The following is a 24,357-nucleotide window of genomic DNA, read 5'->3' on the forward strand; positions in this document are numbered from 1 at the left end:
CGGCTCTGCAGTTGCGCAGCTCGTCTCCCGGCCCGTTTCCCCTCCATTCCCTGCCGCCTCCTGACGCCGGCGTGACGTCACCACGCCGGGCGGCCGCCATTACAGAGAGTCGAGCTCCGGAGCCAGGGCGATCGGAGAAGGAGACGCAGCGGCCGGTGGCCGAGTACTGCGGAGAGAGCCATCGGGCCAGCGCCCAGCAGCTGCCAGGGGCCACAGAAGTACCCCGGGAATCGGCGGCGGCGTGTGCGTGTGGCCCGTGTGCGGGCGGCGGCGCGGGAGTAGCGCGGAGCGGCAGTCAGTTCGGGCGGGTGGCATCATGGACGAGAAGGTGTTCACGAAGGAACTGGACCAGTGGATCGAGCAGCTGAACGAGTGCAAGCAGCTGTCCGAGTCCCAGGTTAAGAGCCTCTGCGAGAAGGTGGGTTGCTCTTGTTATGAGGGACCCGCCGCGGGCCGGGCAGCCAAGGAGAAGGCTGTGGGGAGGGTGCAATATGGCGGAGTCGCGGGCTGGGCCCCCCGAGCCTCGACGACCCGCGCCGGGCCGGGCCGGCGGCGGCTCCCCGGCGACCCGGCGCCCCCTGCCTCCCGCGCGGGGATTGGTTGTTGCCGCCGCCTAAAATGGCGCCGTTCACCCGACTCCGGGGCTTTGGAGCCTCGGGTCTGTGCCGGGCAGAGTGGCAAGGGGGATCCGAGACCTGGAGGGTCAGGGACGGGGGCGGGTTGAGATCTCTGTGAAATGAAGCTTGTCTTCGGACGCCGGGATAGGGCCCGGTCCACCGCGGTGAGGTGGGTGAGAGGCATTTCATTAGTGCTCAGGCCTAATTCTCGGGCCAACGCTAACGCGAGGATCCCCCAAACATAAACTTATAGGCCAGATTTCAGGACCTATGTAAAGGTCACACAGCTTTAGTCCTGCCCTTGGTGGTTTGTATAATGCTCACCAAGCAAGTCTTCAGAGACCTGTTTAAAGGGCGTCTTTAAAAATCAGAAGAATTCGGTAACCTAATTTCAGCGAAGGTCATGGTGGTAGTTACAAGGGAATAGTATAACTTTATTTTTCATAGTTGGAAGAAATGGAGAATACGGTGAGTCATACTACATAAGGAGCTTTTGGATTGGAAATCAAATGCCAGTTTAATCTGATTTATATGCTGACTCAAATTGGGTAGTGTGAAACCCTTCTCTAAGCTTAACATACTTGGCATTTTGCCATTTATTTTTAGAATGAGCAACAAATTGGAAGAGCGTCAAAATTGGTATTCTCGCTCTTTGTCGAAAAAGTTACTTGATTTTATTTTTCTGGCTACCAGTAGTAGTTACTGGATTCCGGACTTTGTGCTTAATGTTTAAATGATGTCTCACAGATGTTGAAAATGGATTATTGTGGTCCACTTAATAACACCGAAGTATTTTCTATTACCTGATTCCTCTTTGTTTTTCCTTAGGGGTTGAGGAAACAGCCTGTTGGCTATGGGCTATGTTGTATTTTTAAAGTTTTGTAACTGTTTTCTAAAGTATGTAGAATGTTCATTTCCACTATGAACATTTTAACTTTCCTTTTCACAATTAACTTTGTAGCGGTTCATTTTAGTATAGAATTGTGGGATGCTGTATTTTGTATTAATGGAAGAGTTTTTGGAGAGCTATTCGTGCTGACTCGCTTGTGTTTGAGTTGAAAATTAGGATCATAGGTTTGATGTGTATGTTCAGACTTTTCCAAAAACTGTTCTAAGAACAATTAGAAATTAAGTTTAATTTAGATTTATTTATTCCAAGCCTGGTCAAAACTCCACCACTAGTTGATGAAGTGGCACATCTCTTGGAATTGAATTTTAATTCTAGTAATGCATTACGTCTCCTATTTCTTTACCTTTCTTTCTCTCACAGGAGGTTGGTATTTAGAAGTTTAGAAATAGGCCTTTAAAAATTACTAAATGTATATTGTCAGGTCTTAATTTTTAGTTACTATAAATGATGGTTTTACTGACTTTTGGGGTTCAGTACTTATAAAGTTTTTAGTCTATAGTTAATTAGGTGACTAATTATTTGTGAAGAAAACATTAGAGGGGGAATAATGATGTCATTCGAAGGCCAGTCACCAGATGACTAGTGAGTTCTGAACACTAATCCACATGAAAAACTGACCGGCTTTGGGGCAACCACTTCACTTAGTTCTTGTTTTATTGTCTGTAAAATAGTTAAAATACATTCTGAGATCACTTTTAATCTCCTGAGATATGTTTTTGTTTTAAATTAATATTTTGTGTTTAAATATCGAAACCTATTGAATATTCAAGATCACATACTTTTATGATGGGCTCGAAAAGCAGTGAATAATCTTGAGTATTTTCAAGAAGCTTTGAATATGGTTGGAAAAACTTAGCATGGTGTGGATATAAGTAGGAGGTGAACCATGGAAATATAGGGTTTGCTTGGAGACTTATTATAGAAGATCACATTGGATGCTGAGGTGGAGAGGCTGAAGCTTAATGAATTCAGTGTTATTTTCCATATCTTTGTAAAACTAAGATGTAGTGAGGCTAATCAGCTATCTTCATTGCTCACTCAGAGTGTATAGATTTTAGTTCTGAGAGCCAAAAGGGTAAAAATAATAATTGAAGCTAGGTGTTAACCTAAGAGGTAACCATGGAATAGGTCCTTTTTTTGATACCATCTCACCGCCTTTTTAATATTTTTAACTCATAAGTATGCCAACTTTTGGAACTATATTAACTTCCCAAACCAAGTTAATTTGAAGACTGCTTTTTAGATATATGGGGTGCATGCTTGATATCATTCATACAAGTTCTAGTAAAACAAGTTTTCATGGTGAGTATTTGAATAAACTGGTTGGCATCTCTGGGTGAAAACCACATGTACTCTGATGTAATTGTCTTCTAAATAGTAATTTTGAAAATACTGTTAAAGTTTTTCATTAGTATATAAGCAGGTTTTTTAAAAGATACTTTATAGACAAGGGCCAACATTATTGACTAGCTAAAATATTTCAGATGTGATTAAGGTTTATATTTATTGTATGTACAGTATATCTTTTCATTTTAGGGGATCCTAATTTGTTTTAAAATTTGGTGTATGAGTGCAGTTTTGTCTTGGATACAGTTCTATAGTCAGTAGCCTAAATACATCTGTGTAATTCACTAACTCTACTCAATAGGTTTTATTATATGAGGTCAGTAGTGACCTAACTTAGGTATGATTTTTTACTTTATCTTCAAGCTTTCAAACACGTGGAGAATGATGTTTGATAGCTAGTTTCTCCCCAGTGGAATTCTTCACCTAAGTATGCATTTTCCTTTGCTCTACAAGCACTATAAATAAAATGCAGTCATTATGACTTCATTTACTTTTACATTGTTATATGAAATGAGTAATGTACTTGTGTGAATGTGTTTGTTTAATTTAAAAGGCTGTTGGGCACATTTCCATAGAAGTGATTTGGGAAAAAAAAATGAAAAAAGAAGCAGTTTGAATATTGAGAACAAACAGGTGGGAGAAGCATGTTACATAATATTATTTTAATCATACTTTCATGTACAATTTTTATTCTATAATACATATAGACAAATGCTCAGAAAAATAAAATGACTTGACTATAGGGGCTAAAGCTGAGATTGCCTGGGTTTATGGATTCTAATCCTAATGTTCTAGTGTTGCTTTATAGATTCTCTTCTCTTTTGTGGGGTAGTGTTAATGAAGGAGGCAGCCATGCCTGATGGTGCACGCCTATCTGTAATCCCATGACTTGGGAGGCTGAGGCAGGAGGGTGGCAAGTTTGAGGGCAGCCATAGCAATTTAGTAAGACCCTGTCTCAAAAAATTGTAAGGTGGGAGGTGGAAGGTTGATAGTGGAGGTTTTAGGGGTACCGGTGAATCTGCCCAAACTGAATTGTGAATCAACAATTTTGTAAAATGAAGCATTATTATTATTTAATATCTTGAAAGCTTCTATTCATGTCATATACTGTTGTCTTACTTTATCCTGAAAACAGTAGTTATTCATCCATTTTGTATGTGGCTAACTACATTTGCCTCTCAAATAAGAGTAGTGAGATGAAAACCCTAGGTCATTGTCTGTGACTTGTCTGAAATTATGACCCAGAAATTGAGTTATGTAAAATATTCTAATAAAATGTAACTGACTATAAAAGTCAGTCATTGCGGCTTATGAAATGCCCTTTTTTTTCATCCTTAGCTTCTACAGTCAAATGTGTGTATGTTTGTTTCATGATCTGTCGGTGTGAAATTGAAATGCAGTTTTGTATTAGCTTAATGGAGGAAACAAACCATTTCTATTCCCATATACAGGTATCAGTCCTTCTGTTTTTTTCTATCCAAGACTAAAAGTTCTGTGTCTTCAGAAATGGGATATAAGGTGAAACTCATACTTCAGAAAGAATGATGAGTTTTCCTAGAGGAGTAAATGGAATAATATATCTCAGTCTTGATGTTCTTCTGTTTTTTTTTTTTTTTTTTTTTTTTTTGTGTGTGTGTGTGTGTGTGTGTGTGTGTGTGTGTGTGTGATGCTGGGGATTTTAACCCAAGGGTGCTTTTTCACTGAGCTACACCCCCCACCCTTTTTAGTCATTTTGTTTGTTTGTTTATTTATTTTTATGTGGTGCTAAGGATCAATCCAGGATCTCACACAGGCAAGGCGAGCAATCCACCGCTGAGCCACAACCCCAGCCCTCCTTTTTAGTCTTATTTTGAGACAGTCTTGCTAAGTTGCTGTGGCTGGCCTCAGATTTGCAATATTCCTGAGTAGCTGGGATTACAGGCATGCAGATGGTGCCTGGATGGTGTTTTCCTGTTTTATGGCAGAAAATGTTTTCCCTATCTCATTGTAAATTAAGTGTGTCAGAGTTTATTCTTTGTTTTATTTGGAGGTAAAAACCAGGAGACACTGAATTTGGGTGGAGATGGTGGTGAGTTCTTTTTTGAGAGTGTTGAGAATTAAGTTGGACAAGAAAATATTCTTTTCTTTCTACTTTGACCCATTTCTCTTAATTCAACTTTTTCCCCCCTTATTCATTTTTTTCATTTTCATTCTTGTCTGAAAAAGCCCTCTTGTACCCAAGCAAGTTCTGAATTGGACTGGGACTAGAAACAGGAAGATTTTTGTTAAATAACTATTTTTTTGTTTAGCAGAATAGGCTGAAGAAGGGAGAGGTTTTTAGCTGTCAGTAAATGACTTGAGAGGTGGGGTCTGAAAGAATATAGAGAACAGTCTGGGATTAACTGCTTAATTTATGCACAACACATTATAGTCTGTATGTTTTAGTATTATGGATTGTGATTTGGAATGGATGAAAAAGGAGAGATGTGTATGTATCTAAATCTAAAGGAGCTGGCCAGTTGCTCCTGTACTCACTGTTCTCACCTCTACCTTAGTCATTGTAGTTACTATTACAGATGGTAACTTTTTTTTTTTAATATTTATTTTTTAGTTATAGTTGGACACAACACCTTTATTTCACTTGTTTATTTTTTTATGTGGTGCTGAGGATTGAACTCATGGTTTGCTGAGACACAACCCCAGCCCCAATGGTAACATTTTTTGAAAAGAATTCTTATGTTCATTGAATTTATTATTTCACAGATGATAGTTCTTACTTTTGTGATGCTGGGACAGAAAGACTATTGCAAATCTTTGTTCTAATTTCCCCCTAGGGGACAAAACAGAATTTGTTCACCTGCTACATAAAGTGTTGTTCACAGATTATTGATTGTCATTGGTACTATTAGCTGTATGAGTGTACATTTATTTTTGGAATTCATTCAACCAGTATTAATCCGTCATGTGCATCAGTATCATTATTTAGCTTTGTCTGTATGGCATTATCTTATTGTAGTGCACAGGGATTTGTTTGGTTTTTGCTCTGATTGACTTTGTAATTAACCTTTTTTTTTTTGGCAGTGCCTGGGGATCAGACTCAGGACCTTGCTCATGCTTCACCTTTCACTCTGCTGCATTCCAAATCCATTTTCATTTTGAAATAGGATCTCACTAAATTGCCGAGGCTGGTCTTAACTTTCATCTTCTGCCCCAGCCTCCCACGTAGATGGGATTACAGACATGCTCTATTATGTCAGTTTGTAATTAACTCTTGATAGAAAATATTTTAGAATGTTTCTGCTAATGGTGATCACTAACTGATTTCACTACCAGCTGTCATTTGTACACTAGCAGTAATGCCTACTCTATTTATGTTGGATGATTTTGACTTAATAAAGACTTCCAACTAGGTGTGGTGGTACATACCTGTAACCCCAGCAGTTTGGGTGGCTGAGGCAAGAGGATCACAGGTTCAAGGCCAGCTTCAATGATTTAGGACGACTCTTAGCAATTTAGTGGGATGTTATCTCAAAAAATGGAAAGGACTAAGGATATTGCTCAGTGGTAAAGCACCACTGAGTTCATTTTGCAGTACCAAACAAATAGATAAACAAATAAATAAAACAGGCTTCAAGTGTGCTGGGGCCATAGCTCAGTGGTAGAGTGCTTTCTTAGCAAGCATTGAATTCCTGGTTCCATATCTCCAGCACTGAAAAACAAACAAAACAAAACAAAAATACTCTAGGTTGGGGTAGAATTTTAATGTTAGCCTGCATTACAAACTATGCAGGCTAAATCATATTTTTACAGATGAGGAAAGAAATCAAGACCCAGAGTAGTTAAATCTTATTTACTTGGATTATTGTGAAAATGTTTAAATAATTACACATGTAGTGACATTTTTAATTTATTCCCTGTATGCAGAAATGATTTGAAATGCTTAATACGTACATACATATAAGTTGGTTGGTAATGAGTGAGGTCATCCTATTGCACAAGATATATGGCTTTAAAGAAAATGGTTGTTACTTTTGGTTAGAAGCTAACGTGACCATGTGATGCAAACAGACAACACATAATTTTGGAATTAGAATCATCCTTTATTCCTGATGTTTTCCTTTTTAAAGTTAGACCTTAACCTATGAGGCCAAGTAGAAAGAAGTAGTTCCTAGAACATTACACAGAGGAATATATACACATATGTATATTTCTCTCTTTGTTTCTTTTATTTATTTTATTTTATTTTTTTTTTGGTAGTACTGGAGATTGCAGGGCCTCAAGCATGCTAGGTAAGCACTTTATCACTGAGCTGTATCTCTAACCCTTTTTATTTTTATTTTGAGACACAGTCTCACTGAGTTGCCCAGGATGACTTCAATTTTGGCAATACTCTTGCCTCAGCCTCCCAAGTAGTTGGGATTACAGGGATGTGCCACCATGCCTGGTTTATACTATTAAAGTGTAATTATACAAATTTTAATCAGAGGATTAAAGTATTTCATAAAATGTTAGAGGCATCTGTTCAGTGTAATTAATGAAAGTAGTGTGGAGAAAGTTTTTATAGTTGAAGGTAATTAAGATTCATTTGCTTCTGGGACTAGCAGTTTGTGCAATTTTATGTACCACCCACAACTCAAATCTAGTCTTATATATTAACTTATCACAAACCTCAATTGTTTTTACATTTATGAAGATAACATTATCAAAGGAGTGTACCTTTTATCTTCCATAAAAGCTATATGAAGACTAGTGCAGTGGCCCATGCCTGTAATCGCAGCGGCTTGGGAGACTGAAAAAAACAAGAGGATTGCGAGTTCAAGTCAGCCTCAACAATAATGAAGCGCTAAGGAACTCATTGAGATCCTGTCCCTAAGTAAAATACAAAATAAGGCTGGGGATGTGCCTCAGTGATAAAATACTTGCCTAGTATGTGTGAGGCACTGGGTTCGATTCTGAGCACCGCATATAAACAAATGAATTTTTTAAAGCTATATGGGCTCAGGATGTGGCTCAAGTGGTAGCGCACTTGCCAGGCATGTGTGAGGCACTGGGTTCGATCCTCAGCACCACACTTAAAAAAAGAAGAAAAGAAAGACATCATGTCCACCTAAAACTAAAATTAAAAAAGATTTTAAAAAGCTGTATGAAGCAAAATCAAATTCTTGGGATATTGAAAAAATGTTATTTTTGACTGTGAGTTACTTTTTTAAAGAAGTCTTTAAATGACTTCAAAATTGAAAAGCAAAGCAAAACTTAAAAATTAATTGCATTTTTTTCCAGCTTAGCTTCTCTATATCTTGTATTGGTAGATGTGTATTAAGAAATATCCAGTTTATTTGAACTAGAATTCCAATAAACATTAGAATTAATCAGATTTTTTTAAAAATGTTTTTTGTTGTCTGTGGATCTTTATTTACTTATTTATGGTGCTGAGAATCAAACCCAGTGTCTCACACATGCTAGGCAAGCACTCTTCCAGTGAACTACAACCCCAGCCCAGAATTAATCAGATTTTTAATAGTACAATGACTTTTTTAAAAAAATGAGGATTCCTTTGTCAAATAATACTATTAATATTACTAAGATTGTGAAGAGCTAATTTGTGTTGACTTTTGAGTTTGATCCCAGAGAAGACACAAGACCAGCATTGGCTTCTTCTTTACCTAAAAAGGATTGCTGTTTGGTGTATTCTTTTATATATATAATGACCTTTTCACCAAGGGCAGAATTTGTAATACAAAAAATGAATTTCTTTAGTTAAGCACAGGTCATTAATTATCTGATGAGCCTAAACACATTTTCCTTAATATAGACCTTGAGATTCTTCTGTTTGACTTATATAGAACTTGCTTTTGTAGGAATACTTTTATTATTTATTTATTTTAAGGAGGCCACATTTAGTAAATATCTTTAAGAAAGTGCTTCTAGTTATATCCCTTTCAAGTAGTTGACACCAAAAATGAATATTAAGTCTGGGCACACTGGCACACGCCTGTAATCCCAGCAGCTCCAGAAGTGGTAGGAAGATCTTAAGTTCAAAGCCAGCCAGCAAGGCCCTATGTCTAAGTAAAATACCAAAAATGGTCTGGGGAGGGGCTGGGGATGTGGCTCAAGCCAGATCGCGCTCCTCTGGCATGCGTGTGGCCCGGGTTCGATCCTCAGCACCACATACAAACAACAATGTTGTGTCCGCCAATAATTAAAAAATAAATATTAAAAAAAATTCTCTCTCTCTCTCTCCCTCTCCCTCTATCACTCTCTCTTAAAAAAAAGAAATGGGCTGGGGGGTGGTGCTCAGTGGTTAGTGCCTCTGGGTTCAATCCTCGTCCTTGATTGATTTTTTGTTTCAGATACAACTCCTTGTTTAATTATTCACTATTTAAAATGTATATGATAAAGGTATCTACTGTACCCAATTGTATAGATGAGAAGAACAAGTATGGTGCAGACTCCTAATTACTATGTGTGATTGTTTTTGAGACTAACAAAAATATTGCTGGCGATCCTGATGAAGGTATTGAATATTTGCCCTTGGGTGTTACCTGGAGTGATAGCCAGTGTTTTGTTAAACAAAGCCACTTGCTGCTCTCCTATGGCCTTGCTGTAGAATGACATGATCTGATTTCAAGTCCTGATGTTTTGAAGGAGAAGAGCTATTACTTTACTCTCATATTTTCTGTGAGAAAGCATATTAACAGTTACAGAAGAAAAATCAGAGATTTGGGGGCTGTATATTAAAAATAAGAGAAACAATGTCAATAAGTTAATTAAAATAACAAGTTAAAACATAGTTTGTATAAATAAACAAGAACATTATCTGCTACTTTTTTTTTCCTGCCTCTGAATTTATTAGTACAAATAACACAGGAGGACACTAGTCCCCTGTACACAGGGGCTCCAGGGTCACACTAATCCTTCTGTCCTCACATTCAGACAGAGGCTTTCACTGTGAATTCTTCACAGGGACCTGGGCACCCTTAAGAGAAGGAGAAGGAGCTGGAGCTGCAGCCTGAGTCTTGGCGTGGGCTTGGGCTTGGGCTTGGGCTTGGGCTTGGGCTTTGGCCTTGCCTTCAACCCCTGGCCATGTGGGCATGAGCATACTTCCCAAGCTTGGGGCAGGCAAGGAAGGCCTCTTGGGCTTAATCTCCTTGGGCTTTACCAGGACCTTGATAACCTCAGCAGGTGCATTAGGGACCTTGGCATTGTTTGCTGCATCTTTTTCAGGCCTTTCTTGGTGTGCTACTTGGCAAAACACATATTTCTCAGGAACTTGGGGTTTATTCCCTTAAGAGATTAATATCTTTGTGATCAGGATGCCATTTCTGTGCCATTTTCAGGACTGATTGTCATGTTGTGGTTCTTGGACTTGGCCAAGTCTGCACTGTAAGCCACAGATATGTTGAGAGCAGAAGAGGAAGAACCAGTGTCTATTTCTTAATGATTAGATGCTCAAAGAACACTGGTGGACAGTTTGTTGAGGAGAAATAACATATAGTAAATAAACATGGAATGAAAAAGTTGAACCCAGAAGTGAAAAATTGCCTATTAAACCAGTGAGATGACATTTTATATGTGAGAATGGGTGCATTCTTTCTGTTATTGTATAACAATTTGGCGTAATCCAATTTTGTAATGCCTGTGAACAACAAACAGGTTTTACTATTTTGCTGTGTGGTCCCACAATTGAAAATTTCCTGAAGAGAAATTCAAATAAACAATAAAGATATATAGATCTTCAGGGGGGGGTGTTACATAGTAGTTTTAAACGATCATGACAATATCACATGAAATTGAGTTCATGAATACAAAATGGGACATCGGTCAGTCTTTTTTTTAAAGAGGTCTTTGTGAGTACAAACAGCAAGTTCTAAGAAAGAGTAGTTTTTGTTGGTAGGAATAGACAGATAGCCATGTATTACAGGTTCACAACTGAAAAATGAACCATAACCCAACATTTTAATGTTTTTCAGTCTTTTATTCAGAGGATTTTTGTCACAGTTGTAATTACATGTATTACAGGTTCACAACTGAAAAATGAACCATAAACCAACATTTTAATGTTTTTCAGTCTTTTATTCAGATGATTTTTGTCACAGTTGTAATTATTTTGTGCTTTTAAATGTTTACTTGGTTGAATATAGAAATACATAATGTGCAGCTTTTTTTCCGAATAGGTTAATGAGTCTGTTGTTGTTAGTTCCATGTTTTTTTTCTCTTTTAATAAATTATCTTCCTTTAAAAATCTTGGCATAGATGATCTGTGAGGTCTACTTTAAGCCTACCTTCATTTTATGATATGGTGTTAGGACGGCCCGTAACAAAAAATGTCTGGGTGGCTAGGGGTATAGCTCAGTTGGCATAGTGCTTACCTTACATGCACAAGGCCCTGGGTTCAATCCCCTCTACCGTTAAAAAAAAAAAAAATCAATTGTTTACTGTATAGGTGGTTGTTTTATATAAGTTAGAAATAATTTTGAGATGTATGAATCCAAACCAGAATGCTGAGAGGATTTTGATAATAAACTAATACCGTCACAGATTGCTTTCAAGTTAGTCTCCACAAATTCTTCAGATTCTAGGACACCGAAAAAATTTTAACTTACCACAATTACTTGTAATAAGATTCTATTAATAGAGTAGCCTATTTCCAGTTTTAACCTTGTTCTAGGAAGTTTATATATCAAATCTCCTTTTTTAAAATTCATTTATTTTAGTTCTGTGCCATTTGAATTTCAGAAGGGGTTTTGCTGAATCAAATTGATATGGCACTGATTACATTATTTTAAAAGACTTAATCCTTTTCCTCAAATGTTAATTATATCAGCTGACAAATTTGAAAGCCTTGCAAAAAAAATGTTTTTAGGAGAAGCAGAAAAATTTAGTATGCATGTGGTTTTTTTTTCTTCTGCTTCGTACCATAATTCAATTGCCATGATCCTTTAAATACAGAAGTCAAAATGTTAGAGTGAAAAAAAAATGGTTATTTAAACACACACACCAAGTCTCTAATGTTAATTAAATTACCTTAAGATACCTGCTTCTGGGGCTAGAGCTGTAGCTCAGTGGTAAAGTGCTTGCCTGGCTGTGTGAGGCACTGGGTTCGATCCTCAGTACCATAAAAAATAAATATGCTATGTGTTTATCTACAAATAAATAATTTTTTAAAAAAAGAAACTTGCTTCTCTTTTGAGTATTGAACTAGTGAGTTGAGATTATGTAGCCATCTTTGAAGCTAATGATTGATGAGGGCCTGGAAGCTCTAGGGTGACCCCTAGAGAGAGAGGTTCTTCAGGCCTGACTTCTGGTTATAACACAGCTTTCCTCAAACATTTCTCTCTCTTTTTTTCCTTTTCTAATATTTTCCTGAATGTAAAATAATCTTTAGTGTAGACATCTTCAGCTTTTAATGTTCTAGCATTCCAAATAGTATATTTTGGTCAGTAATTATGTAAAAATAATTATGTTAAAGTTGGTAAATTGAGACAAAAACCTAAAAAGCATATTTCCCCACCTTGCAGTACTGGGGATTGAACCCAGGGCCTCACACATGCTAGCACTCTACAGCTGGTTCCCAGCCCTTCGTTCTTGTTGTTAAAGTATTTTTTTTAGTAGTTGCCTTGATGATTACGTTTGATATATTAGTATTTGCTCCAATATTTAGTTATTATGAATTCTTTTCTGTGAAATTTGGTAGGAGGGACAGAAAGAGCTTTGGTTGGCTTTCCCTGATTTAGAAGTTGGAAGTTTTCACTTAATGATTATAGTGTTCTTTCCATTTGGGAAGATGAATTGATAGTGTAAGCATTGAAAATACAAACTACTAAATTACACCAGTAAGTCCACTTCATAGTGTTTTAGGAAATATGTTGCATATGTCTACAAGGGAGCAAATTACTAGGATATACATTGCTGTATTTTTACACATATCACTCCTCCATTTGTAATCTGTCAGGGACTATTCTGCATCCACTAAGGAATTAAAAGGTCTTTATGTGTGTGTTATGAACTCTGAGATGTATTTTCAGAAATGCAGGCTGTTGAACAGTGTTCTAATTTTAAAACACAGGGGGAAACTATTGTGTTTCTCACAGGCATACATTTCATATGTAAACATTTTTAACAAGGTTTGGAAGAACAGACAAAACTGCCATTGATGGTTTCCTTGCCCTAGGGAAGTAGGAGTTCTGGAATGGAGCTCAAGGGTCATTCTATTTCAGCTGAGTCAATTTTTTCTTTTGACAAGAAAATTTTTTCTTTGCACACCTTGAATGTTTATCATTGTGATTTGCCTAAATTAACATAAAAAAAAACCAAGTAGCATTTAGGCTTAATTTTTCTTTCACAAAAATTAAGGAATTTTTCGACAGTCCTGAATACAACTTTTTAACCATTCATTTTAAATAATAGCCTTTTAGGTAATCAAGTGTGTAGAAGTATATTTTGAAATTTAGCTTCTGATAGAATTAAATATGAAAGTTACATCTTATTGAGACTTACATGGTATATGACTATTAGTCTTTGTTTTTAAAACGTTTGAATAATTTTTTCAGTCTTCTCTGAGGTAGGATCTGTTATTTTATTCTCAGCTATTTGCATTAGTATTTGCCAGGTGCTATTAAAAACATTAGGCACGTGTTAATACCAGAAGGCTTAATAATGGATTATATCTACTGAGCAGCTAGCTACTTTTTAGTAATGATAAATCAACAGATAGGAATTATCCTAGAAATTTCTCAAAATATAGTAAGACAGTGGATTAGCTGTATTTCTTAATAATGTCTTGAAATGAATTTTTTTAAATTTGTTAATTAGTGGACATGACAGTGGAGTATACTTTGAAATGATTTTTTTTCTAAACTTACTAAAAAATGTTGGACCAAATTATTGTTTTGGGGATGTTAGTAGTTGTTGAGAATCTGGAAATAAAGGTGCCTCAAAATGTTTGAAGAATAGAAAACTGGTTCAAAAACTTGGTTGTACCTATAAAAGTACCAGCACCTGAAGAGACACTTAAAAAATTGTTTGGATCCCACTTTCAAAGAATTCGACTTAATTGGGGAAGGAAAACCTGGGGATTGGGATGTTTAATGTACAACTAAGGTTGCACACCACTGTCTTAAACTTGTTGTCCTTTGTTGTGTTCCTAAATGTAATGAGTATTTGGCTCATTAGCAACAATTTTTTTTAATTGCATTTTGTTATTCTATCTAATTTAAAAGCGGTTTTCCTCAGTTAACCTCTTTTCCTTTATGACATTACATAGCCTGTACTTTTTTGCTTGGTTACTTGTAGCCTTTCTTTCCCTGCAGTAGGAGTAATCTGCTTGTACATTACAGAACTCCAGTGGCCAGTAAAGGGCTTGGCACATGTTGTCATTCTGATGGTTGAGCAAATTCTTGTCTTCTAGTGTTTGTAGCATATAATAAGTGATCGGTAAATGTTTATTGAATAAATAAATGATAACGTGGATTTCTACTGTGTGAAATGTTTGCCATTAAAAGTAATGTTTGAATTTGTGATTTTTCTTCCTTTTTTTTTTTTAATTTACAGTTGTAGATGGACAGCATGCCTTTATTTATTTTTTCACATGGCGCTAAGGATCAAACCCAGTGCCTCACACATGGCTAGGCAAGTGCTCCGCCATGGGCTATAGCTTCAGTCCCCTGAATTTGTGATTTTATGGGGGAATGTATATGCCACCAAATGATTTTCTAAAAGCAACATAAAAAGCCTATACATTGAAAAGCTATTCATTGTAAAAGAACTGTATATTTGGGAATAAAGAAATATGCTAAAAGACCAAATTTTAATGTCTTCCAAAAATTAGAAGAAATAAAGCCTGACTAAGAAACCCTCTTACAGCCTGAAATCCCCAGAGTGGCAGCATTATAGTTGGTCTTTTGTGGCAGCTAATGGTCTCAGTAGTCTTTAGTTAGATGGCAATTTGATAGGCTTAATAACTCCTGATATTGATGAGAGTGGGGCTATGTATGTACCGTGCTACACATTTTTTTTCTCCTAGATATCAGGGGTGAGATAGCCAATAAATGGAATCTAGCCGTATCTTATTTTAATGGGATTATACATGTCTGCAGTTTCATCTTACCAAGTTTGCCTAATTGGGTACATCAAGTGTGAGTAAATGTATCTTCATTAATGTTGTTTAAAGCCAAATGATTGCTTCATTTTTTTCTTTACTCTCTACAGGCTAAAGAAATCCTGACAAAAGAATCCAATGTGCAAGAGGTTCGATGTCCAGTCACTGTCTGTGGAGATGTACATGGGCAATTTCATGATCTCATGGAACTGTTTAGAATTGGTGGCAAATCACCAGATACAAATTACTTGTTTATGGGAGATTATGTTGACAGAGGATATTATTCAGTTGAAACAGTCACACTGCTTGTAGCTCTTAAGGTAATTTCAGTTCTGTGTTTTGGGCCTTTTAAACTGGGTTGACAGTCCTCTTGTTTGCATGATTTGTGATTTTTCTCCTTATGAATGTTAAGTTTTAGAAGAAAATTCCACATTTAGAAATGCAAATAATTTGGACGTTAGAATTTTAATTATAGGTGCCTACATTCTGACTAAGAGGATGGCACAGAATAAAAACAAAAGAGAATATCTTAATCAGCTTATTTGAAAAATGTTAGGATTGGTGAGATAGGAATTTTAGTTTAGTACATTGATTATGGAGAGGTAGTATAATGATAAACATAACAAGTGTTGGAGTATTTATATTCTCTGACAATAATCCTATAATTAGAATTTTACTAAGGAAGAATTTCAAGAGGAAAAGAGCATTATTCTTATAAACATTACACCATTATCTGTATCAGAAAATATTGATCTAAATATCTCAACAGTGAGTGGATACTTAAATTCCAGTTTGCAGCTGTTAGCATGACAAAATCTAGAATATTAGAAATGGTCATTTCCTGTAATCCCAGCTACTTGGAACAAGGCCCTAAGCAATTTAGTGAGACCCTGTCTCAGAATAGAAAGGGCTAGGATGTGGTTCAGTGTCAAAATGCCTCAGGTTCAATCTCCAGTAACCAATCCCAAACCCCATATGCTTGTGGGTACCCATACCCACACTGGTTTTAGCTTTGTGAGATAAACAGGTGAAGATTTGAAGGTGAAATACAAAATGGTATACTTTGGAGGTAGAATACTTCTTTCTGCTTTCCCTTTTTTTTAAATTGGAGATTGATCCCGGGAGTGCTTAACCATCCAGCCACATTCCCAGCCCTTTTTATTTTAATATAGGAGCTCGAAAAGTTGCTGAGGCTAGCTTTGAAACTTGTGACCCTCCTTCCTCAGCCTCCTTAGATGCTGGAATTACAGGCATGCGCCATGCCACCCTAGCTAGGGAAGCTAAATAGGGTATTTTTTAAAAAATATTCTTTGATTTTACTTTTTTGGGGAAGAAGTGCCCGCCCCCGTGCTAGCTTTCTTAGATAATAGTTATTTTTATTATTAAAGAATATTCAGAATGATAAAATGGCTCTTGTAGAGATGTGATTTCAGCTAGAGTCAGAATTTAATTTTAGGTGATTAATATTTGAATTGTGTAAAATGGTCCAGAACTTCATTGTTGGCGATTATGTTCTGCATTTTAAAAATGAAAGTGTTGGATTAGATGGAGGAACTGTTCTGTTGTGACTCCAGGTGCTGTAAAAGAAACTATCCAGCTACTACCATGTATGTATCAATCCCAGCATGCAAAAAAGCAAATATACTACCTTTAAGAATTCATGCAGGAGGGTGAATGAATTATGTCTGCTTAAATTTCATATGTTGAAGTCCTAACCCCTATACCTCAGAATGTGACTATATTTAGAACTATAGCCTTTACAGAGGTAATTAAGGTAAAATGAAAAGAGATTAAGGCACAGATAAGGGGAGAGGGTGGAAAGACATGGAGAACATGTCTATATAAATCAGGGAGAGGCCTTCAAAAGAAATACACTCTGTTTACACCTTGATCTTGGACTTTAGCCTCCAGAACTATGCGGAAATAAGTTTCTGTTGTTTAAATATTTAGTCCATGGTATTTTGTTATGGTAGCCTTAGAAATTGAATATTGTTGGAAAGGATGACCCTTTCAGCAAATGGATCATGGGCTTAAAATGCAAAACTTCTAGAATAAAACTTAGGAAAAAATCTTTGTGATACTGCTTATATTAGAAGATTTGTTAACAGAAACATTCATCACAAATAGAAAAATTTGGCTTCATCATAATTGATCTTTTTATTCTTAAAAGACTTCGGAGAAGAAAAAGTATGTGTACTTGAATTTTCAAATATTTATTTATTGGTGCTGGGATTGAATTCGGGCCTAATGCATACTAAGCACAGGCTTTACCACTGGGCTACACCCTCAGGATCAAAATTAAAAAAAAAAACTCTTAATAATAAAACATAATTTTAAAATGGGCAAAACATTTGAGTAGATACTTCATCCAAGAAGATATGTTGGTCAAGAAGCATATGAAAAGAAGCTTTAACATTATTAGTCATCAAGGGTATACAGCTAAAGTCAAAGTGAGATAACCCTTTACATCCATTAGAATGACCTTATACTTTGCTGGTGGGAATGTGAAATGGTCCAGCTACTGATCTGTGCTACAATGTGGATAAGCCTCAAAAATATTTCAAGTAAAATTTAGCACAAAATACTATGTTATTGTATTAATCTATTTCTAAGTAATTTCTAGAAGAGGCAGTCTCAAGAGCCAGAAAGTAAATTAGCGGTTGCCAGGGAGTGAGAATAGGAGCAGGAGTGAGGAGTGACTGCAAACAGGCATGAGGGTCTTTTGTGGGTGATGATTATTGCAAAACTATAAATTTACTGAAAATCATTGAACTGAAAAATCATGTTTGAGGTTTTATATCATGATTATGCTTGATATAATAAAGTCAGTAGTAAAGGGAGTTTTGATTTTATTTATTTATTTAAATTTAATTTTTATTCATTTAACTTATTTGGTACTGAGGATTGAACCCAGAAGCATTTTACCACTAAGCCACATCCTCAGTCCTTCTTAAATTTCAAGATAGTCTTGCGAAGTTGATGAGGCTGGCCTGGAACTTGCAACGGTCCTCCTGCCTTAGCCTCCCAGATTCCTGGGATTACAGTATGTGCTGCACTGCACGCGGCTCCCATGGGCATTTAAAAATGTTCATCAGGGCTGGGGATGTGGCTCAAGCATTCAATCCTCAGCACCACATACAAACAAAGATGTTGTGTCCGCCGAAAACTAAAAAAAAAAAAAAAAAAATATTAAAATTCTCTCTATTTATTTTTTATTTTTTTAAAAGAGAGAATTTTTTTTTTTTAATTTTTTAGGTTTTTTTTCGACACACACAATATCTTTATTTGTGGTGCTGAGGATTGAACCAGGGCCGCACGCATGCCAGGCGAGCGCTTGAGCCACATCCCCAGCCCCCCCCCTCTCTCTCTAAAAAAAATGTTCATCATGGATTTGTGATTTCATTTCACTGTAATTGGGGGGATATGTGCTGTTTTTTTTTTTTTCAATATAATTGGAACTCTGAATTATCATTTGAATTTTCAAAGAGTTTTTGATGTTTTCCATTTTATTATTTTAGGTTCGTTACCGGGAACGCATCACCATTCTTCGGGGGAATCACGAGAGCAGGCAGATTACACAAGTTTATGGTTTCTATGATGAGTGTTTAAGAAAATATGGAAATGCAAATGTTTGGAAATATTTTACAGATCTTTTTGACTATCTTCCTCTCACTGCCTTGGTGGATGGGCAGGTTTGTGCACTCATATTGCTAATTATTCTTAGGGACCTCCTTCCTTAATGTTTATGTGCCTTTAACTTTTTTTTCATCCTCACATCCTTTTTAGGGATTTTTTTTTCCAAATATTAATAGCATTCACTTAAAACTTTAAAAATGCTCTCTTTGTATCAGGCTCTTTGTATGAGGTGGGATAACAGGAATGGAAGACATAGACCATCCAGCTTGTTAGTCTGTTTTGGGAGAAGTCTAGGAGATGTATTGTACTTGTTACTGGTCCAGGTAGAGATGTACACAGAACTTACAAGTAAGAGAATTCTGAATATGAAGATACTATACTAGTCTCTGGCAAGGGATGGGAGAATTTGACATTTTCTTGAAGGAGTTAACTGAGGTAGACGAAGTAGTGATCGTTTATCAGGAAATAAAAAAGGGTATTCAGTAGTTTAGTGTTGCCTGAAACAAAAATGGATCCTTCAGGGTAAAATCTCATTTAGGCAGAGCCCAGAAATATCAGTGAGGCCAGTGACAGGGTCTACTGCCTAAAGCTTAGTCCAGAATATTTACAGTTTGTTTAAATGAAGTTAACATATTAAACCAATCTTTCTTCAGATCTTCTGTCTACATGGTGGCCTCTCACCATCCATAGACACACTGGATCATATCAGAGCACTTGATCGTCTACAAGAAGTACCCCATGAGGTAAGACTTTTATTTAGTAATAAATTCTTTTCAGAAAACTTTTTAGGGAGATGAGAAATTTAATTGTAATTGGTTCATTATATGTATTCATTTAATCCTCAAAAACAATTTCACAAGATATAAGCACTCTTGTCAACCCCATTGTTCAGAAGCCAGGATACCTGCTAAAATAATAATAGCTGTGGGACTAGGCTTAAAAAGAACCTACTTAGTTTAAAAAATCTTTGCCTTACCCAGGCATAGTGGTGTGTACCTGTAATTCCAGTGACTCTAGAGGCTTGAGACAAGAGGATCCCTCATTCAAGGCCAGCCTGGGCAACCTATTGAGACCCTGATTGAAAACAAAAAGGCCTGGAAGTGTATTTCAGTGGTAGATTGCCTGCCCCCCTGATTTAATATCCAATACCTTATACACTAGCCAATACTGCCTAGTACTGAAATTTGCTTACTACGAGAGATTAGGACATGTTGCTTTTAGGACCCAGTGATATCTATTCCTCATAAAGCTGGAAAACATGTCTTTTTTTTAATATTTATTTTTTTTAGTTGTAATTGGACACAATATCTTTATTTTTATGTGGTGCTGAGGATCAAACCCAGGGCCTCACACATGCTAGGCAAGCTCTGTACTACTGAGCCACAACCCCAGCCCCTGGATGTTTTAACTGTAAAATCTGTTACTGTTTTCAGCAAATCCCACTAAAATGTATGACTTAGTACTGTGCTGTTTCTGATGAATTACTCAAATTATGCATTTGCCATTTTTGTAAAGCTGTTTGTAATGTGAATATGCTTTTTAGGGTCCAATGTGTGACTTACTGTGGTCAGATCCAGATGATCGTGGTGGTTGGGGTATATCTCCTCGAGGAGCTGGTTACACATTTGGACAAGATATTTCTGAGACATTTAATCATGCCAATGGCCTCACGTTGGTGTCTAGAGCTCACCAGCTGGTGATGGAGGTATGTTTTATTCTTGGAAACATGATTTGCTTTTTAGTAAACTAAAGAAAAAGGGATATAGAAAAGAAGTGGCATTCACATTAATGCTTTAATGACACAGTCCATGTATTTCTTCTGGTGAGTTTGCCATTATAGCCTGAATCTTTTCAGTAGATGTACATTAGAATTAAAATCAAACTTTTGATGATAATGAAATACATATTTAAAACAATTTCACAAAATTCTTAATGACAGGGAAATAAACTTGAGGTTTAAGGGTGGGAAAATACAATGCTGGGAGGGATACATTTTATGATCCCGTTTTTGTTTATTTCATATATTTAGCATGTATATATATATATGTAGGAGAGAAGGAAGAAACAAATGTTAAGTGGTCCTTTAGATAATAGGATTACAGGAGATTTGGATGAAAAAATTGCACAGAACATTTAATTAGTATACTTTCAGGGTACTATTTAAATTAATACTAATGTATCTTTGTGATTATTATAATAAAATCTTACTTGGTTAAAGATAGGGAAAGAGCTTTGTGAACACAACTAAACACAAAAAGTGTCAGAAGTAGCTCATTTATTCAGGTGGGCTTTGTGAAGCTAAAAGATCCTAAGTGGATATCTCATTTGTACCTCCCTGGTAATTGACCGGCTTAGGGATCTTCACTTATGACTGAGGTACAAACAAGATTCTGGTGTCCAGGAGTAGGTATATTAATCAGCTTTTTGTCGCTGAAACAAAATACTCAACATAAGCTATTTGTGAAGTAGAGAGGTTAATTTTGCCCCATAGGTTTTGTCAGAGGGTGACACATGGCAGAACCCTATGTCAAAACAGATGGTAACCTCTTTAGCCAAGAAGCAGAGGAGACAGAGCATCTCCCCCCCATGACCTAAGGATCTTTCACTAGGCTTTACCTTCTAAAGGTTTCACTGCCTCCCAATAGCTGCCCCCTGGACACCACATTTCTTTTTATTTTATTTTATTTTATTTATTTTTTTTGAGAATTTTAATATTTATTTTTTAGTTTTTGGCAGACACAACATCTTTGTATATGGTGCTGAGGATCGAACCCCGGCCACGCACATGCCATGCACATCCCTAGCCCTGGACACCACATCTTTAACGTGGGCCTTTGAAGGATATTAGGAAATCTGTCTCTAAAAGGAATGGGCTGTTTAAGGTCTTTGCCAGAAGAGAGGGTCATGAGACACTGTCATTGTAAGAAGGGCAGATAGATAAGCAGTTTATTCTTTAGTGATTAGTGCTATTTTTAAAAAAGTTTTATAATAAAATAATTTTGTAATTTGGGAAAAAGTGAGTATATTTGTGTTTTATAAGTTGTGCAAAATACAGAAAATTTTTAGGTTGTTTAGAAAGTACTAATATTTCTTAAGCCTTTGTGCAGGGGAGGGATGTCACATTTAGTTGTATAGGAAAGGAATAAGTAAACTTTAATTCCTTTCTTCTCCTTGTAGGGATATAACTGGTGCCATGATCGGAATGTAGTAACAATTTTCAGTGCTCCAAACTATTGTTATCGTTGCGGTAACCAAGCTGCAATCATGGAACTTGATGATACTCTAAAATATTCTTTGTAAGTATTTACACTTGAAGATTTGGTTGTTATTCCTGAATATTTAATTTTAATAGTGTTTATAAACTTAGCTAAGCCAGATTCCAACTTGGCAAGTCTCTGAAATGGACCAGTGATATGTTGAAACACATCAATAGAAGCTAACTCATCGTGCATAGATTCTAATATGAATTATTAGATTTTTGGACTTTTAAACCATATTTTTGTTCTCTGTTAGATATTTTAAAATTTGCTTATTAGCCACCCACGCCTGTAATCCCAGTGGTTCTAGAGGCTAAGGCAAAAGGATTACCAGTTCAAAGCCAGCCTCACCAATATAGTGAGGCCCTAAGCAACACAGTGAGACCCTATCTCTAAATAAAAATATAAAAAATGGCTGGGGATGTGGCTCAGTTGTTAGCCTGGGTTCAATCCCTGATACCAGTGCTTATTAACCAGATGTGCTTAAAGGAGCCTGTAGTTCTAGCTACTAAAGAGGCAGAAGCAGGAGGATTGTGAGTTTGAGGCCTCCCTGGACAACATAACAAGTCCCTGTCTCTTTTATTTTTTTTTATTTATTAGAACCCTTTCTTTTGACTCCCCCTTAATTACTGTTAAAACCCTTCTTTTCAAACAGTCTTAGAGGGACCCCATTGTGTAAAAGCATAACTTATCTGACTAAAGTTGCTTTGGATTTTTCAAGGGGAGGACAATTAGAAAAGTAAACGCATGCATGATTCAGCTGCGATTATGGCTCTGTTTCATTAAGAGAAGTTAAACTTAGATAGGAAGAAACGTGTGAATTTGACAACTGGAGTTCTTAATTTTGATTGTTCCCAAGACATTCATTGATTGATCATGCATCTTGTCTGGTTTTGCAGCTTGCAGTTTGATCCAGCACCTCGTAGAGGCGAACCACATGTTACTCGTCGTACCCCAGACTACTTCCTGTAATGAAATTTTAAACTTGTACAGTATTGCCATGAACCATATATTGACCTAATGGAAATGGGAAGAGCAACAGTAACTCCAAAGTGTCAGAAAATAGTTAACATTCAAAAAACTTGTTTTCACATGGACCAAAAGATGTGCCATATAAAAATACAAAGCCTCTTGTCATCAACAGCCGTGACCACTTTAGAATGAACCAGTTCATTGCATGCTGAAGCGACATTGTTGGTCAAGAAACCAGTTTCTGGCATAGCGCTATTTGTAGTTACTTTTGCTTTCTCTGAGAGACTGCAGATAATAAGATGTAAACATTAACACCTCGTGAATACAATTTAACTTCCATTTAGCTATAGCTTTACTCAGCATGACTGTAGATAAGGATAGCAGCAAACAATCATTGGAGCTTAATGAACATTTTTAAAAATAAGTACCAAGGCCTCCCCTCTACTTGTGAGTTTTAAAATCGTTTTGTTTATTTTCAGGGAAACCGTTTAATTTAATTGTATGATTTGTCTGCACTCAGTTTATTCCCTTCTCAAATCTCAGCCCCATGTTGTTCTTTGTTATTGTCAGAACCTGGTGAGTTGTTTTGAACAGAACTGTTTTTCCCCCTCCTGTAAGACGATGTTACTGCACAAGAGCACTGCAGTGTTTTTCATAATAAACTTGTGAACTAAGAACTGAGAAAGTCAAATTTTAATTGTATCTATGAACAAGACTGGTGCTGTTTATTTAAAAAGATTAATCAATTGATAAATTTTAGAATTTGTAGAATTCTAGGTAAAGAAAAATAAAAAAATCAAGGCCACTACATAATCTCTCGAACTCCTTGACATTCTTGACATGAATTTGAGGATTTATTTATATTGCATAGAGTAAATTTGTCAGATTGCTGGTCTGCTCTTGTTTGTAAGAAAGGAAATCTATGCTGCTTCAATAAGATCTGCTTGTGAAACTATATTTATAATTTGTGAGTTAAGTTTTTAGGGTTTTATTTTTTAATAAGATGGCATGTTTTTAGGTAGAACTTAAATGATGTGTCAATGTAGCACTAAATAGATGTGCCATATAAATAGATGTGCTTCTGGTTATAAATTTATATTGCTATATACATTACATGAATTCTTTAAATGATTGACAAATTGGTAAGTTCTTAATAATTTGTACATTATTTGTCAAGTCATGTTAAGAAAGCAGTGAAAACATTAGCCTGTGTTAAAGTCTATAAGTGATAGTGAAGTGAAATGGAAAAATGTTGTTGGATCATGGTTTAGTATTATGTGCATTGACCACAAGAGGTAAGTGGCACTTGAAGTGCCAGTGTTCAACATTTAATGAAAATTTCCCCCTTTTTATCCTTTGAATGGAATTAGAAGCTAAAACAGTTCTCTGAGAACTAACATTTCATTTGATATTTTAAGCTATTGGGATAAACTTTAGGACACTTAATCATTACTTGTGGTGCAGTAAATAAATGTTTCCTTACTTTGTACTGTGTTGAATTTGGAAAAAAGGGGAAATGCTGTAATTTCTCTATAAAAAATA

At 36.4% G+C, this 24,357-nt stretch overlaps 1 protein-coding gene across 1 annotated transcript; it reads left to right on the forward strand.

The window, feature by feature from the left end:
- Ppp2ca (protein phosphatase 2 catalytic subunit alpha) lies at nt 1-23,492 on the forward strand. The gene is made up of 7 exons (XM_005335745.5): nt 1-418; nt 15,061-15,270; nt 18,469-18,642; nt 19,240-19,329; nt 20,130-20,291; nt 21,764-21,882; nt 22,743-23,492. Exons 1-7 carry the CDS (start codon nt 317-319, stop codon nt 22,813-22,815), a joined length of 930 nt encoding a protein of 309 aa, XP_005335802.1. The 5' UTR covers nt 1-316; the 3' UTR covers nt 22,816-23,492.
- Nucleotides 23,493-24,357: the final 865 nt, after the last annotated feature.

Source organism: Ictidomys tridecemlineatus, chromosome 1 (assembly GCF_052094955.1).
Source record: "Ictidomys tridecemlineatus isolate mIctTri1 chromosome 1, mIctTri1.hap1, whole genome shotgun sequence".
Lineage (NCBI taxonomy): Eukaryota > Metazoa > Chordata > Mammalia > Rodentia > Sciuridae > Ictidomys > Ictidomys tridecemlineatus.